The sequence below is a fragment of the Schistocerca nitens genome, chromosome 1 (assembly GCF_023898315.1).
Source record: "Schistocerca nitens isolate TAMUIC-IGC-003100 chromosome 1, iqSchNite1.1, whole genome shotgun sequence".
NCBI classification, from domain to species: domain Eukaryota; kingdom Metazoa; phylum Arthropoda; class Insecta; order Orthoptera; family Acrididae; genus Schistocerca; species Schistocerca nitens.
The window spans coordinates 851,030,232-851,048,984 of NC_064614.1; the positions used below are offsets into that span (position 1 = coordinate 851,030,232).

Sequence of the window (18,753 nt, forward strand, 5' to 3'; positions counted from 1 at the left end):
TTTCTTATTTTTCTGCGTCAACGAATTCTTTTGCTCTGGCTTATCTACAAGATCCTTTTGGTTTTCACATGGTTCATGAGCACTATCACTATACACTGCACTTCCACAATCTGTTGTGGAAAGTACTTGAAATAAGTTGTCGTGCACGAAGCTTACATTTATTTCACAATTCTCTTGATCTTGTAGTTTTTGTTTGCGGCCGCTGCACTTCATCTTTGTCCACTTTTCGGAAAATGTCGAACTATCTTGCAGAAAACATGGCGTGTTCACTTCGGTTTTTCTTTCTTGAATTTTAGTAATATCCATTTTCAGGGCATTTATTACGAACTGTAGGCTACTAACTCGTTCATTTAGCTTTGTAATTTCGCCCTTGCAGTTTTCACACGATTTCTTTTTTGTCGCAAAATTTACGTTTTTGTGGAGAGACACATTTCGAACTTTTACCTTCGACGCCATCTTGAAGCCTGGTCCTGGAAAGACGAAATGATGTGGGTTTTAAGGGAGAGGGTAAGAAGTCATTCCAATCCCGGGAGCAGAAAGACTTACCTTAGGGGGAAAAAGAGGACAGGTAAGTTAAAGCATCTTTGTTTTTTGTTAACAATATTAACTTAGTCCCAAGAATAAACAGCTTTCACTCAGTTAATACTCAGCAGAAATCAAACCAGCTTCTGGATCGGACTTCCTTAACTCTTGTGCAGAAAGGGGTGCAGTATACTGCTGCATACATTTTCAATAAGTTACCACTTGAATTCAAAACTGAAGAGTTTCCTTATGGGTCACTCCTTCTAAAGTTTAAGCTGGTTCTTGTTGTACTGTTGATTGCGTTTAGTTAAACTTATGGATTGACTTTTTTTGGGTTCATAAACATTTTATTTTTGTCTGTTATTACTTTTATGTTGTAATTTCATGTACTGACACGTTCTGTGACCTTGGAGATTTGCTCCTCAATTTGGTCCTACAGAATTTGATGTGTAAATAAAAAATAAATAAATGGTGTCCTCCTTGCTACGCTCATCAATGCCAAATGTTTTTCCTCTCCTATAAGTGATCCTAAAGGGCCTGGAATAGAGAGTAGAGATTGGAGGGTGTACAGAACTGTCTTTGAGCCACATGAACTGACAGCTTTGCAAGCCCTTATGAATGAAGAGCGGGCATAGTTTTTAGAAAATTGTCCAAAAGAATCAATGTGGAATAAGTGGGATACTAAAGAAATGAGGAATGATGAGAAGATTTTGAAGTTGCTAAGGATGTCAATACTGCAATAAGGAACACCAGACTAGACAGTGCAATTGAAGAGGAGTGGGCATCTCTAAAAATGACAATCACAGATGTTGGAGAGACAGACATTGGTACAAAGGAGGTAACTGCAAAGAGACCTTGGGTGGAAGATGAAATACTTCAAATTGATTCACAAAAGAGCAAAGTATAAACATGTTCAGGGAAATACAGGAATTTAGTAACACAAATCACTTAAGAATGAAATAAATAGCAATTGGAATGCAGCCAAGGGGATATGGTTGCAGGAAATATTTGAAAAAATTAAAGAAGAAATGATTGTCAGGAAGACTGACTCAGATAAAGCATAAATCAAAACAACTTTAGGTGAAATTAAAAGTGAGGGTGGTAACATTAACAGTGCAATGGGATTTCCACTGTTAGAGCGGATAGATAGGAAGAGTACACTGAGAGCTCTATGAGTGGAAGGACTTGACTGATGACATGATAGAAGAAGAAATTGGAGTTGATACGGAAGAGATAGGGGATCCACTATTAAACTCGAAATTTTAAAGAGCTCTGGAAGACTTGAGGTCAAATAAGGCAGAAGGTATTGATTAAATCCTATCAGAATTTCTAAAGTCATTGGGGGAAATGGCAACCAGATGACTATTCAAGTTAGTGTTTAGCATCTATGAGATTAGCATCATACCCTCAGACTTTCAGAAAAATATCATCGACACAATTCTGAAGAAAGTAAGGTCCAAAAAGTGTGAAAACTATCACACAATCAGATCAACAGCTCATGCATCCAAGCTGCTGACAAGAATGAAATATAGAATACGAAAAGAAAACTGAGGATCTGTTACATGGTGATCGGATTGGCTTTAGGAAAAGTAAAGGCACCAGACGGGCAGTTCTTATGTTGCACTTGACACTGGAAGCAAGGCTGAAGAAAAATCAAGACAGAGTCATAGGATTTGTCGACCTAGAGAAAGCATTCAGCAGTGTAAAAGATGTTCAAAATCCTGGGAAGAATATGAGTAAGCTACAGGGGAAGGTAGATAATATACAATATGTAGAAGAGACACAATAAGACCAGAAGATCAAGAGCCAGGTGCTTGGATAAAAAGGGGTGTAAGATAGGAATGCAATCTTTAGCTCCTATTGTTCAATCATACATCTAAGAAGTGATGACAGAAATAAAAAAGAGAGAGGTTCAAGAGCAGGATTAAAATTAAGGGCATAAGGATATCAATGATAACATTTGGTGATAACATTGCTATCCTCAGTGAAAATGAAGAATTACAGGGTCTGTTGAGTGGAATGGACAGTATAATGAGTACAGAATATGGATGAGAGTAAACCAGAAAAGAAAAACATTATGAGATGTAGCAGGAATGAGAATAGAGACAAACTTAAAATCAAAACTGGTGATCACAAAGTAGACAAAGTTGGATTCTGATACCTTGGAAGCAAAATTATCCATGATGGGCAAAGCAAGGAGCATGTAAAAAGCAGACTAGCACAGGCAAAAAAGGCATTCCTGGCCAAAAGAAGTCTTATTAGTACTAAACATAGGCTTTTATTAGAGGGAGAAACTTGTGAGGATGTACAGCTGGAGAATAGCATTGTATGGCAGTGTATCATGGACAGTAGGAAAACTGGAACAGAATAGAATCAAAGTGTTTAAGATGTGGTGCTACAGAATAATGTTGAGAGTTAGGTGGACTGATTAAATAAAGCATGAGCAGAATTGACAAAGACAGGAACATATGGAAAATACCAAAAACAAGAAGGGACAGGACAATAGGACATGTTTTACATCATCAGGGAATAGTCTCTGTGGTACTAGATGGAGCTGTAGAGAGTAAAAACTGTAGGTGAAGACAGAGATTTGAATATTCACACATCCAATAAATAATTGAGGCTCTGAGGTGCAACTGATACTGTGAGATGAAGAGGTTGGCACAGGAAAGGAATTCAGGGTGGGCTACATTAACCAGTCCGAAGACTGATAGCTAAAAAGTATGGATGAAAACTTCCCAGTCACCATGCCTGACTGGACTGAGCAGCCTGAGATCTCAAATGTGTGAATTCAGTTGTTGTACAAAATTGATATAGACTTTTGGTGGTGATGACAGTAGAGGTGTAGGCACGATGAGGTTGCCAAGCACCCCCACCTGCTCCCTGTATACCATCTGTGTGATCAAGCAGTGTATATCTTCCTTAATTGTCGTGTGTAACCCTAGCAGCACTAGCAGCAAGGCATCAAACCATGATGACTCATGACATCTTAAAGCCACCTTTACTGTACAGTTCATTTACTCTACCATCCTGTTTCTGGTGGAATGGTAGCTAACTATAGAATGAACTATGTGCTATCATAGAACTGGAGTAGTTCTTCAAACAATAGTCCATCAAACTGTCAGCCCCTGTCAGTCATAACCATCAGCAAACCTCACTGTGAGTGCGCTAATGCCCTGGCCACCAATTCAGCAGAAATATTGAGAATAGGTACCACTTGTGTCTATCTTGTTAAACACTCAATAGTTGTAAAAAGTGCCAGTATCCACCACAGTAGGGAAATGGTCCTACTATGTCTGTATGAACGTGGGCCAGTCATGTTGTTTGTGTGGGAAAGGGACTCAACTGGCTAATTTGCTGCACTGACAACTCTTGCGTGCATTGGCACAGGCATGGCAATCTCTCTGTATGCCTTGCCAAACTCCTTGCAAAGCTACCAGATTAGCAGAGGTTCTGATACCGTGGCATGTGAAGCTGTGATACACACCAAAGATTTTACACCACCAGATTTCAGGGACGAACGGCCACTGTCTCCCTTCAGTCACATTGCTTCAAATTCCTTGTCATATGGCCTGAAGACGCATGTACTCAAGTTGTAAAGCTGTAGATTCATAATCTTTGAGTACTCATTGAAGGAAGGCATCATCATCTAGTTTTGTGGCCATGTCTGTCCAATCAATAGTACTCACATTAGCATAATTGCAGGAAAGGCAGTCCACTACGACATTGTCTTTTCCTGGAATACGTTGGTCATGAATTGTGCTATAAATTCAATCTATCTGCAGTGGCATGGGTCTGACATTAGTCAAAACATTGTTGTTATCAGTTTGTGGTCTCTGAATATAGTGAAGCACTGACCTTTGATGGAAAATCAGAAATACCTGACAGTCAGGTAAATGGTGAGAAACACTCTGTCATCACATGTCATTTCTGTTGCTGTGTGGCCAGATTTTTTGAGAAGAAAACAAATGGCTGTCATCTGCTGGTGACATATTGCTGCAAAGATGTGCCAGCTGCCATCTGGCTAGCATCTACTATCAGCACAATTGGAGCATCTACAGTAGGTTGAGCCAACAAGGTAACTTTAGGCAGTGCCATTTTTAAATCTAGAAAGGCTGCCTCAGCTTCTGGAGTCCATGGCACTTTCCTATTGCCAGATGTGTTTTTCCATTTAGCTCTTGGTTGAGCAGCTCTTGTACTATAAAAAAGTGAGGCAAATGACACTGATATTAGTTCAGCACTCCTATGAACCTATGACGTCTTTGAATGTAAGAGGGAAAATGTTTGCATTTGGCACCATACACCCTAAAAATGCAATTCCTTTTTTGCACTCACACATTTACCTCTCTTCCTTTAAATGCTGTACTTCTCCAAACATTGAAATAGCATTTGCAAGCATTCTGTGTGTTGCTGCTTTGTCTCAGAAAACACTAAAATGTTGTTCATGTAGCAGTAAATATAGGATAAATCTATGAGCATTTCATGCATGAAGTGCTGCTGCATTTGTGCCACATTTCACATTTCTGAGACTGAAAGGCAGTAACTTAAACTCAAACAAAGAGAAAGGCATTGTGACAGCTATCTTATGCCCACCCATCATGAGCATTGTAATTTGTGAACACACCTTTGAGCATTGTTATTTGTGAACACACCTTTGTACAGTCAATAGCTCTGGAAGAATGGGCACACACTGCATTACAGTTGAAAACCACTGTCTTAAGTACATGATATCTACTGGATATGATGCAGGCATTGAACACCCTGCAATATCAACATAACCACCAAAAACCATCTTTCTTGCAAATGATATGTAACGGCTACTCCCAAGAGTTTTTCCATCTGTCAGCATTTTGTTGAAGGCTGCTTGCACAGCAAGAAGCTTATCTAGCAGCAGCCATTGAGGTCATACAGTGACAGGTTGTCTCATCGAGGGCAAATGTGATGCTGTGCAGAATGATGGCACCTTTTACCTCCTGCACCATGGTCAGTAAGCATTAAGGAATTTCTGCAGCAGCTCTAGAAAAAGGCTATCATTACATGCTGAAGTGACCTTAGGAAACTGCAGCTTCAGATCCTTGTTGTCTTGCTCTTGCAGACCATTAGTGCAGTGCAAATACTGCAGTTCTTGCATAGTTTCTTTCAATTCTTTAGCAGCAGCAGACAACCATGACTGAAGGGACATGTCCTCCTTGTGTAATACCTCCTTCGTTCTCTGTACCTTGTTATAAATCACTTAGATTGAACTGATGTATTCCTTCAGGTCAATAGCTCCTCTCGATAAGATATCAGCACAGCTTGTACGAACATACAGTTCTTCTAACACAATGCACACATGTGCATTCAACATCGTGTTGTGCATGACAGTCCTGTCAAAGTGGCACAGTTACAGCAAGGGCCTGGACATCATCGTGCAATGCAGAATGGATGCATCACACATTTTTTACCCAGCTTGGAAGATAAATGGGGAGAGGAAGTCACAAAGGTCACTTGCACTAAACACAGATTATTGAGATCCAGCATTAGCCAAAAATGTCAAAGGAAATCAGTGCCAGTTATAGGACCTTCCAAGTTGGCCACCACAAAAGTCAACATAGAGTGGAATCCATTGTTCAAATACAGGGTCCACATCTTCTCCACATATGTTGAAATCTTTGTATCATTGGCTGCTTTCAGCATAGGGTGCAATGTTCCTGTGCTCTTAGAGTACACACTAATTTCCGATCCAATATCGATGACGAATTGGTCACTTGACTAATTATCATGCATGAAAAGGCAAAATGGATGGTTGACAGATAAGATGTGTCATTCATGCAGTTCATGTGGCATTTGTGTTTCACTTGACAAGCATTTGTGCCCTCTAGCACTTGTCATCAAAATTTGGGTACTTGCATGGCCTTATACATACATCAAAACATTTTTGCATCACCCTGGTTCCCAGAAGTCCTGAAGATAGGCATTGACTGTGGATATTGTATCACAGACACAGTCCCTTTGACTGTTCAGAGATGTCACTAAACCCGCCCCAAATATGTAAACAACCATGCATGAGCAGCACCTATTAGACAGATGAGGTCCGACAGCTGATCAGTTTCAGTCATTCCACCAGGAAGGAGGTATTTTTTATTGTCGATGATACGCCTCGCTCAGGCTGCCCAAGGGCTACTCATGCAGTGGATGACCGCTACCTAAGTATTATGGCCCAGAGGAACCCTGACAGCAATACCACCATGTTGAATAATGCTTTTTGTGCAGCCACAGGATGTTGTGTTATGACTCAATCTGTGTGCAATAGGCTGCATGATGTGCAACTTCACTCCCGACATCAATGGCAAGGTCCACCTTTGGAACCACGACACCATGCAGCATGGTACAGATGGCACAACAACATGCCGAATGGACTGCTCAAGGTTGGCATCATGTTCTCTTCACCAATGAGTGTCGCATGTGCCTTCAACCAGACAATTGTTGGAGACGTGTTTGGAAGCATCCCAGTGTCCAGTGATTGCATCAAGGTGGAGGTTCCCTGATGTTTTGCGGAGGCATTATGTGGGGCCGACGTACACCGCTGGTGGTCATGGAAGGTGCCGTAATCGCTGTACGATACGCGAATGCCATCCTCCGACCAATAGTGCAACCATATTGGCAGCATACTGGCAAGGCATTCATCATCATGGATGACAATTAGCAACCCCCACTGTGCACATCTTGTGAATGACTTCCTTCAGGATAACGACATCGCTCGACTAGAGTGGCCGACATGTTCTCCAGACATGAATCCTATTGCACATACCTAGGATAGATTGAAAAGGGCTGTTCATGGATGATATGACCCACCAGGCACTCTGAGGGATCTACGCCGAATCGCCTTTGAGGAGTGGGACAATCTGGACCGACAGTGCCTTAATGAACTTGTGGATAGTATGCCATGATAAATACAGGCATGCATCAATGCAAGAGGACATGCTACTGGGTATTAGAGGTACCGGTGTGTACAGCAATCTGAACCACCATCTCTGAAGGTCTCGCCGTATTATGGTACAACATGCAGTTTGTGGTTTTCATGAACAATAAAAAGGACAAAAATGATGTTTATGTTGATCTCTATTCCAATTTTCTGTACAGGCACTGGAACCGAGGTGATGCAAAACTTTTTTGGATGTGTATTATGTGTAGCTCAGTTCGCAAACCACCTACAGTACCTGCACTAGCTGAATGTATCAGTCCTCCTAGGGCAGGTTTTAAAACATGCCTCTTCTCTATGTGTTGCTGCTCCACTTGTTTCTTTATCTTGGCACTGAGTCTTACTAGCTCTGCTGCATGTCAGCTAACAGAGGGCTCCAACATTTGCCAGCTGCTGCTATGGTGAGCCTATGCACATTCCAAGGCTTTTGTGGAGGTGTGCATGCCACAGATATACACAGATATGCTTTCATCAATTAGTGCAATCACAGTGGCATCTGCTTTACATGCTGATTCAGTCAGTGACAGTTCAACAAAAGCAGAAATAATTTCTCTGATATTGGCCAGAAGACAGAGGAAAACAACACAGACAACAGTTTTATATTGGCCAAGCCACATAGCAATTGCAAAATTTGCAAGGAGGAGTTATCTGCAAACACTTCACGCATTACAATTTTGTGCAAGCATGATTCCAGTGGTAGAACATGATGCTGCAACAAGGCTTCTTCCAGTACAATGTAGCAGTGTTTCTGGAGCTCATGATTAATTTTCTCAACCACATGTAAATTCAACTGTAACACTATCACTGTAACTTTGCTCAAGTCGTCACTAATATTATGTTACTTTTGTGAGCCACAGCTTTGGTTTGGGAGGCCAGAATGCACAAAGCTTTATATTGCTGATTCTGGGTGAGCTTCTTATGAAGTGTTGAGTATTATTTATTTTTTTTAAAAAAAAGAAAGAACGAAAGAAAAGAAATAGAGGACTGGCAGTTGCTGAAGAAATAATCAACTGCAGAGGTAAAAGCTCCTCTTGTCTCACCATAGTGTTTGTATTGAACATGTCTCTCGGTCCTTCCTTTGTTCTGTAACACATGCTCTCAAAAACAGAATGCAGCATCACGAAAACCATTCAGCTCACGGTAACCACTATGGAGATATATTGTTATTTCCCTTATATTAACATGGAACATGGTGAGTGATATTAAACACAACTTTATTGCACTAAAACATACACACTCACTATACAAATAATCGCCATGTGTTAGTGTTACAAGCCTTAAAGACCACAACAAAGACAATGATAAAATATATCATGCATGAGTCTGATGTAATGTTCACATCTACACTGGTGATGACATGATGTACACTGGTGTCCAAAATTAAAGCAACAAACTCTTATTTCCCTGACGTGTGCCTAATTCATGATATAATCATACAAACTGTCAACAGATGTCATTATGATCATGTTCTGCACAGAAGATGGCATTCTGATCAATGGACAATCATGCCAACAATGACGTCAAGGCACCTATCATGGGGGGGGGGGGGGGGAGTGGGGGGGGTAGTGTTTGCTGGGTAGTCCAACATCCACAGTCACAGTCACAGATGGCCCAGTATGGTACAGAGAAGATGCCTATAGATTCTCTGCTGTGGGGGTCTGGAAGCAGGAGAGTCGTAAACTGATGTGGCTCGATGGCTTAATGTGAACTGTTCTGTTGTTTCTCAGATGAGGCAACAGTTTATAGCGACTGAAACTGTATGCCAGAGACCAGGACAGGACTATATCAGAAAGAGTGGACCATTATTTGGCTGTAATGGCACAGCAGTACTGCCTTAGTACTGCAATGCAACTAGCATCTGACCTAGCAGCATCTTCTGGACTTGTTGCATCGAGGCAAACGGTGTACAGAAGGCTTCAGCAGAGCAACCTTTATTGCTGGAGACCTCTGTTTATCTCTGGAATGTCTTTACAGAAGGGAACCTCTACAGTGGAGCCATCAACATACCATCTGGATGATCAAACAGTGGGCCAATGTTCATTTCACAGATGAGTCCCGATTTGTTCTGGAGAGTGATTCATAACAGATTCAAATCTCAAGGGCACATGGAACATGATTTTTGGACCCAAACATGGTGGAAAGAGACTGATATTGAGGAGGATCCCTAATGCTGTCTACAGGGATTATGTTGACCACTCAAACATCCATTCATGAAATTGTATGGGTGAATCAGCAACATTTAACTGCTGTCAGGTACAGTGAGGAGAATTTGGGATGTCATGTGCAACTGTTGCAAGGTGCTGTGGGCCCAGACTTCATATTGATGGACGATAATGCTTAACCTAATAGAGCATGGATGGTTGATATTTTTTTTTTGAAACAAAACATATTGCCCACACATGGCGTGGCCTGCTTGCTCTCACGATCTGAATCCCATAGAGCATGTCTGGGATGCACAAGGGAGACACATCAGCAGCCACCAGACACTTTCCAAGACTTGTAAGCAGCTCTGCAGGAATAATGGGTGTTAATGCTCCAACATGAGATTGATGACATCATTCACAGCATGTCCCATCATTGTCAGGCCTTTATTGTGCTAGACGTGGTCACACTGCATACTGAGCACATTAACCAGCTGTCAGAATGTGTGTGCAGATCCGTTAAGTTGGAGGAAAGAAAGAACATTTTTGTATACCATTAAGCATGTAGCAGTTGATTAAGTTCTGTATTCTTTACATTGTTTCTACATTACTGTCACCTGTTTATACTGTTTTGTGGCAAAATAAATGCAACCTTGCAAAATTTCCTCTTGTTGTTTAATTTTGGACACCAGTCTATATTGATGCCACCACACAACAAGTAAAATACTCCCTGCATGAAGTTAACAGAACTGTGGAATCACAAAATAAATCAAGTTATATCAATGTAAATTGATTTATATCATAACCAACAAGTATTGTTAAGGACTAAATGTACTAGGAAATGAATGTAAGAACTTCAAGATATTTGAAGAGGCATCTACCAGATAAACATGTTGAACTCATTACAGGATGGACAATATATTGTTTCATTTAACAACATAATTATTGTCTGTTAAATACTATGTTCATTATTATTTATATTCTTTGTAACAGTTATGCTGACTTATTGCACCTTCTAGAAATACAATAATACTGCAGATCCATAGAATATGTATTAAATTAAATAAATATTTCAAGCAACAAATAATATTCAACTTCTACTAGCAGTTTTATTTGTTTCAGAAACCCTCTTCAAGAAACTTCATACAGTTACACGTTCCCATGGAGGAGAGCAACACCTGATGACATATACAGCCGTGTTCTGACAGCTGGAAACACTGTAGGCACTACTAGAAACCTTGCAAAAACAGCTGCTTTCTGGAACAAGTTATTGCCTAAACTTGGCAGTATGGGTCAATCTCCACCTTCTGCTTATGATTCTGGACCACGATCAGGGTTGACAGGTATATACACCACAAATTAACATTTTAAACACACAAATTTGAATTATAAATTCCCACAGTTTTTCAGTTTGACTAATTTTCATCCCTTTGCACAGTTTTCAGAAAATATTTGCGTACACATTTATTAAATGTGTTGTTTGTTAGCATAAATATCAGTAGGCCTTTTAACAGTACAGATCTTCAGTTCTGTTATTAATTATGTAAATTAAGCAATATCTTATCAGTGTTGAGCCATACTGTTAAAATAAAGGATGCATAAGAACATCAAGGTGCAGCATGTGTAAGAGAAATGGCCATTAAAATTTCAGCACCATGAAGGCAACATGCAACAGATGTTGGCATCAAGTGTGCTATTGTTCACTGCTGAGGAGAATGACAGGAATGCAACATTGTGACATACTCTGCAGTAGAATGGTGCATGTCATTCTAAATACATGTGATAGATTTGCCTACTGCAAGCAGGAAACATGCCTATAGTAAAGACAACACACTGGTGAGACAAAAATACTTTATTTTGTATTGTACATCATACAATACATCAACAGAGTCAAAAGTTCTAAAATGAACTGCTGAGTCTCTCCTCCACACAGGTATCTTATTCCACTGTGTGAGTTCAGAGATATCACCAAAGCTAATGTCCCAGAGTGGGACCTCCACCCCCACCCCACTCCCCCTCCCTCCCCACCCCCATAGTGCGGAGCACTGGGAGGGGCAGTGGATGACTGGCACCACTGAATGAGATGGGACAGCACAAGTGCAACTGACCAACTGTGTTGTGGTTGGCTGAAGAGCAGAACACGGCGTCCACAGGACATGGCATCCGCTATCAGGTCATTGTCTACAAATATTGCAGTGATATCATCAAGATCAAAGCCTTGTATGTTAAGTGTGATACTGACTGACCACTTGGGGTCCAGGTTGGTCTTCTGCATGTCCATTTTACAACTTTGTTCGGACCTGAGTTGGATTTCTGCAAAGCTGGCCAAATCATATTGCACTATAGCATTAAAAATTCGCATTACGTAGCGCCCTGTGCACAAAAAAATTCAGAGTGAAGTATGTGGGATCAGTGGAAGCACCTGAATGTTGTTGATGTGCCTCTTCCCCCACAGGAACAGTGCCAATAGAACAGCTAGTTCAGTGGCTCGGTCAGTAAAACAAGTTCTGCCAAAAGGATGAGAGACTCTCCGCAAAAGATTTATGCTAATGATCTGAGCAGATCTTGCAAATAGCCCTCATGGTTTTGTGGCCTGATGACGTTGTGCAAATTCCACAATACTTCCTTGGAGCAACTGTCTGACATCTTCAGGTGGTTGAACCTTGCTGGTGCTAGGTCATGGCAGTCATACCTAGCCACCATCAAGGTTCAACCACCTGAAGATGTTGGACAATTGCTCCGAGGAAATATTGTGGGATTTGCACAATGTCATCCAGCGGCAAACCTGTGAAAACTGTTTACAACATACCTGGCGGGGAAGCTTGAAGAGTCACATGTGTAGATCTTCTTTCAATGCCATGCAAAAACCTAGTTGGTATCCTTGGCAAAGTTTCCATCCACAGCCCTCCATGGTATATCAGTTTGACTTGGAGGGTTCTAAGCCATCTCTCAACAAGTCCATTATTCTGGGGCTGAAACACTGTCATACGACTGTGCATAATGCCACAGAGGCTGCAGAACATGTCGAATAGCATGGACTCAAATTGTCTTCCTTGATCAGTCTGCAGCTGAATCTAGCAGTCCAAGTACGGATAAATGCACTAGCTGTTGACTCTGCTGTAATGTCTTTCATTGAGGCTGCTTCTAGTCAATAAGAAACTATGTCAGTAATTAATAGTAAGTATTTATACCCTTCTGAATCCAGGAGGAGGCCTATGATACCTAAATGCATGTGTCAGAATCATGCTCATGGTATATCAAAGTGACCTAGTTGAGGCTGTGTATGACAAGCAGCTTTGCTGTGCTGACATGCCAGGCAAGCTGGCGCCCAGGTGCAACAGTCACATTTAATGTTGGGCCATATGAAGCATTAAGTTATGAGCTGTACTGTTGGCTCAACACCACAGTGCATCAGATTGTGCAATTGTTTGAAAATTGTGTGGCATATGGATGTGGCAACTAATGGCCAAATTCTGCTCAGAGTACATCACATAGTATCTGTCTGTTGGTCCCAGGGCTGTCCACCAATCTATGTGAAGGTTGGTGGAATTGATTTTCAGTGAACCTGTGATGGTCACATCCTGGTTCTGTTCTTCTGTTAATAGGTCAAACTCCAGTTGTAGAGAAATGACATTGACCTATGAAAGGTAATCTGCAGCTATGTTGTCAACACCATGCAGATGGCAGATGTCCACTGTATATTGTGCTATAAGATCGAGATGATGGAAACAAAGAGGGCTAATGTCTTTTGAGGGGTGCTGTATAGCATCTGTAAGTAGCTCGTGATTCATATAGATGACAACATATCTTTCTTCAATATTTCCTCTAAAATATTTAACTACATCATAAACAGCAGGTAATTCATGAATGCAGACCATTTCAACTGCAAGGTTGTGATTTTTTGGAGAAGAAGTGTAGCGTTTGTGCTTTGCCAACCAAAACTTATTGCAAGAACACTCTAGTGGCTGAATCACTAGTGTTTCTAATAACAGTGAGGTATGTGTCAGATGTTTTGTGTGCCAAAGTCATCGCTTTTTAGCCAGACCATCTCTGGATAGTCTGAGTGCTTCTCACATTTTGACAGTCCACTCTGTTTTTTCACTTTTGTATACAGTCTGGTGAGAGAATGATGAGAGTGGCTTGTATTGCTGCCACATTTGGCAGTAGATACTGATAGAAATTTATGATGCCTAGAAAGCAGGATAGTTCATGGTAATTCTGCAGAAGTGGTAACTGCACAATGAGACCCATTCATTCTGAAGTGGGTTTGATTCTACATCTACATCTACCTCTACATCTATACTTCACAAACCACCATGAGATGCATGGCAGAGGGTATGGCCCATTGTACCAGTTATTACGGCTTCTTGCTGTTCCATTCACATATGGAGCGTGGGAAGAACAATTGTTTGAACGAAAAAAAAAAAAAAAAAAAAGAGGAGGAGAAGAAGAAAGATAGGGAAGTACAAAAAGGATTTGCATTCTGAGAGTTCCGTACAGACTTAATCATGTATATGGGTAGTTCATGCACGGGTTTTAATGTGTGAGTTTGGAGGTATAAAAATATTTGACGCGTATGGCTGTACCTTTTGATTGCACTACTTGTAAGCTTAAATGCTTTACACTGCCAAAGAACCATAGACCTTAGTATTCGACATAAATTTCAACTTGACACCTCCAACCATTCCTGAGAAAAAGGAGTCTTAACAGACAGACAGACAGATGGATAAGAAATGGCAAAAAAATTGTATGTTATACAATTACAAACTGCCATTTCCTGATTTCTGCTTTATTTGTATTGTAATGTCTTAGTTCTTGCCAAATTTCATAATTCTGGGCCAATGGCAAGCACCCTGTAGATTTTGACAAGTGAGTTTTCAAATATGTGACTCAAATGACCATATCTTTTGAGAGACTGACTTATAAGCTTAAATGTTTTTACTACCAATGGACCATAGACCTTAGTACTTGACATAAATTTCAACTTAATATCTATACCATCTTGTGAGAAAAAGGAGTCTTAACTGATTGACAAACATGACAATAAAGTGAACCTATAATGGTTTCGTTTTTACCTATTGCAGTATGCAACCCTAAAAATGGGCAAGAAAACCACATTCAAATGTACAAGTGGTATGAAATGTGCAAGAAAGCTACACACTCCTTCATAATTGAGAGAAACAGACAGAAGAAAGCCTCCACTGACAAATTTTGAGTGAATAAGATGCAACATATATGGTGACAAAGGAAAAGTATTTTAACACTTTCGCTGCCATCGGTGCACCAGCGCGCCCGGCCGATACTGGTGCACTTGCCGTGGACGCGCCTGCACGGCGAGAGACTCAGCTGTTGCGAGGCACCACGGTTTGGGACACAATAAACGTACAAAAACTAATGGATGTGGAATTATTACGAATATTAGAAGAAAGCGATTCAGAAACAGAATTGGCCAGTGGGGAGGACGGGTGGGAATCCAGTGAAGAGTCTTATGGAGCCGAGTTTGCTTTAGATGAGACTGTAGAAATGGCTGTGAATCCAAGCAACAGGGAACGGGCAGAAGGAGAGGTAACAAGTAGTAATGCAGCTGATACAAGTGTTGCATGGGAATGCGAGCCAGTTGGAATGGTAAATTGCCCATTTATAAAAAATGAGGGACTGCTAATTCAACCAATGGGAAACACTCCCTTAGATTGTTGTCGTCTTTTGCTGACGGACAAATTTCTATTGAAAGTAGTAGAAAGAACAAATCATAATGCAATTGAATTATTCCTTCCTGTGGGAACCAAAGAACTATCACAAATAAATTGTTGGAAAGATGTGACGGTTGGCGAATTGTTAGTGTTCTTTGGAGTTTTCCTGCACATGGGCAATGTAAAGATGAGGAAGCTGCAGGACTATTGCAAAAAGGACCCTTTATTTCACGTGAAAGGAATTGCAGATAATATTCCATGAAATTGTTTTCTTCTAATACTTATTTGTTTGAGTGTAATTGGTAAAGGTCTTGATCGCATCTTTTCTGAGATTTGACATACACTGTATTTCAGAAGTTTCTTCAAGAATTTGTGTTTGTTTTTGAATGCTGTTTCTACTATATTTTTGTTCATTAAATATGTCGTTTGTCAGTAGAATGTTTCATTTTATTTTTGAATATAAAATATAAATGTAGTACTCTAAACTGCCACAATTTTCAGGAAAACTAAACGAAACACACTAGCACGTCCACGGCCACCCGCTACAGAATGTGGCATGATATGCCACTGACGCCTTAGTGTGCCCCAAAAAAAATTTGAGTCGCGAGAGTAAATTTTATCTTTTACTTATAAAATAAATACATTTTATATTACTTTTAGCAATAGAGTTTGAGATTCTATTAAAAAAATAATTGGTTACGTGGCAACACAAGGCCTGGCAGCGAACATGTTAATAGATGCATACACAGTTATTATTATGAATTAAATATTTATATCAATCAATGTGATTATTTATTGCCCTTTTACACAAGTTACTGTAAAATTAAGATAGTTGGTAAATCCTAGAATTAACCCATGAAACCTAAGATTTACCATCACGGTGTGGTAAAAGTCCAAAATTTCTCATTATATGCAGAGATTTCGAACTTTTATCAAGATACATTCGTAAATGTTAGGATTTACCAATGCAAACTGGTAAAAGCTGGATCAAAGACTCCTGCCTCCATCATGCAGACTCAGACAAGTTTCATTGTTGCCACTTTTGTGTTCAGATAAGTTTCTTTGTTGGCAATTACAAGCTCTCAGTCTGCTCACCGTTGCATAGTTTCAGTCAGTGTCGAGCATCGCATGTATGGTCATCTTTGTGACTCATTTTAGTGGTCTTTCTTCTGCAGCTTTGCAACAGAATGAGTGATTTTATGCATAATAAATTTTACAAACTTTTACGTGAATCAGTGAATAAGAAGAAGGACAACAACTTTCATGCAGCTGCTGAGCAATATAATATTCTGCTAAGTGAAGTGAGAAATGCAAAAATCATTTCCAATAAAAAATCTGTTCACTATAGACATTTGAAGCGATACGATGTTCTCAACATCAGAGGTGAGGAGAAACTTGTAGCACTGATGTCTGCCAGAAAAGAAAAAAATTCATTACTACGTTTGTTTTGATGAACTGTTAAATATACTACATGAGACTCACACTGCTACAGGCCACGGCAGCCCAACACGGATGATTGTGGAACTGAATCATAAGTACAAGAATGTGACTGTTGTATCAATCACTACTTATTTAAGATTATGTGAACCATGTCAGAAAAAGTGAAAAACATTGAAAAGAGGCATTTTGGTGAAACCTATCATACACAGGTGCAATGAATTCACAATGCCAAATTGACTTAAACCCAGACAATAAGTCAAAGTTCATACTTTTATATGATCATTTGATAAAATTTGTTATCCTCCACACACTAACTTCAAAAGAGGCTGATGAAGTAGTGTATCATCTTGTGGACATTTTTACCTCCTTTGGTGCCCCAAGTATACTTCATTCTGATAATGGTAGAGAGTTTTGTAACCAAGTCATACAAAGTTTATGTGGGTTGTGGAATGACATAAAGACAATAAAACTTCAAAATGGTCTGAAGAGCTGAGGTTTGTGCAAGCAATGAAAAACTGGGCTTATCATGAAGAGATCAGATGTTCACCATATGAAGTCATGTTTCGGGTTCCAATGAAAATGGGCATTGTGACCTCAGTTGTTCCACATGATTTAATAAAAGATATAAACACTGAAGAAGACTTGGAAACAATGTTAAACATCACTTCCACTGACTCACAGGAATTTGAAAATGATGGCCAAGAAATCGATGCCAGTGAACCAAGTACTGGGATAGAAGGAACAGAGGTAGAAAGTGCAGTTGCAGCAGGTGAGGAAGCACCAGAGAGACAGGATTTGTAAATCTATAATAGCAGTAGTGATAAATATTCAGGATGACGAATTTTATCAACTTGGTACCAAAGCTGGTAAACAGAAGTCATTGTATACTAGGAATCAAGGAATATTTTATCAACATTGAAGAAGTACCAAGAAAAGAAATTAGTCTATGGGAAATGGTTGCCAAACAATCTTTTATTGGATGACAAGGCTTCAAAAAGTGCAATTGCTTAAAAAATTGTTCAACTAAAAAATGCTTCAGTAAATCACATTTCATACTATGTAAATGAAATGCCAGAGTAGTCAGCCTTGTTGTAACAAAAATTAACGTTCACAAGGTAACACTTTTTACGATATTTTTCGATAATATGGAATACTGCTTGTTACAATCACATTGGAATGCAAGAATGTTTAAAATACATAAATTCACAATAAATACAAACTATTTCAATAAATTGCTACGGGTACATCATAAGATTTACCAATGTCTATTGGTAAAAGTTTAAAATCTGTACATATAATCAGACCGTGATGGTAAGTCTTAGGTTTCAACAGTTAATTCTAGGATTTACCAATCATCTTACTTTTACAGTAACATATATACTAATTGAATGTGAACAACAATACACAACGTAGCAAGGCTGACAATGAAGTCTACTAGTCGGGCAATGTTTTATGGATATCTAATATTGCATTCCATACGTAGGTTGCTGTGGGGATAGAAAGGAGTACGAGGAAGCACTGCTTTCTCCACACCTTGCTTCATCCCTTGCAACCATTCTTACGAGCTGCCTACGGTATGTGCTTGGATTCACAAATATTTAGCACACCATCTAAACCACCAAACTATGTGGAAGTAATACTATCTACAGTCTGCATATAGGGGAAGACAGGCAGTAATTTCTACCAGCGTACTTACATATTTGACAGCTTTAGGATCATAGCCTATCAAGACAATTAATATTAGTCAGGATCTGATAACTGTGAAGTGAATATGGAATCAGTGGGTTCAGAAGGACCATACTCGGAGTCATGTAAGACCTGAGAGGACAGACATATAGTTCACTGGACCATGCAGAATTGTACACGCGTGTCACATACCTTGAGTCAGAGAATGGGCTCAGTTGTATCAACTCAACGCGATGGCATGTAGAACAGTGCATACTGTTAGTACAGAGACCATTGTTGCTTCTTCCCTTGATGTGGCAGCAGTAAGAGGAGC

At 39.9% G+C, this 18,753-nt stretch overlaps 1 protein-coding gene across 1 annotated transcript in view; it reads left to right on the plus strand.

Moving 5' to 3' along the window:
* The window catches only part of LOC126237188 (carboxylesterase 4A-like), a 329,130-nt gene that overhangs the window by 300,103 nt on the left and 10,274 nt on the right, over positions 1-18,753 (plus strand). Inside the window, exon 12 of the mRNA XM_049947068.1 lies at positions 10,747-10,967. Within this exon, the coding sequence (XP_049803025.1) occupies positions 10,747-10,967 (221 nt within the window). The remainder of the gene's footprint in view (positions 1-10,746; positions 10,968-18,753) is intronic.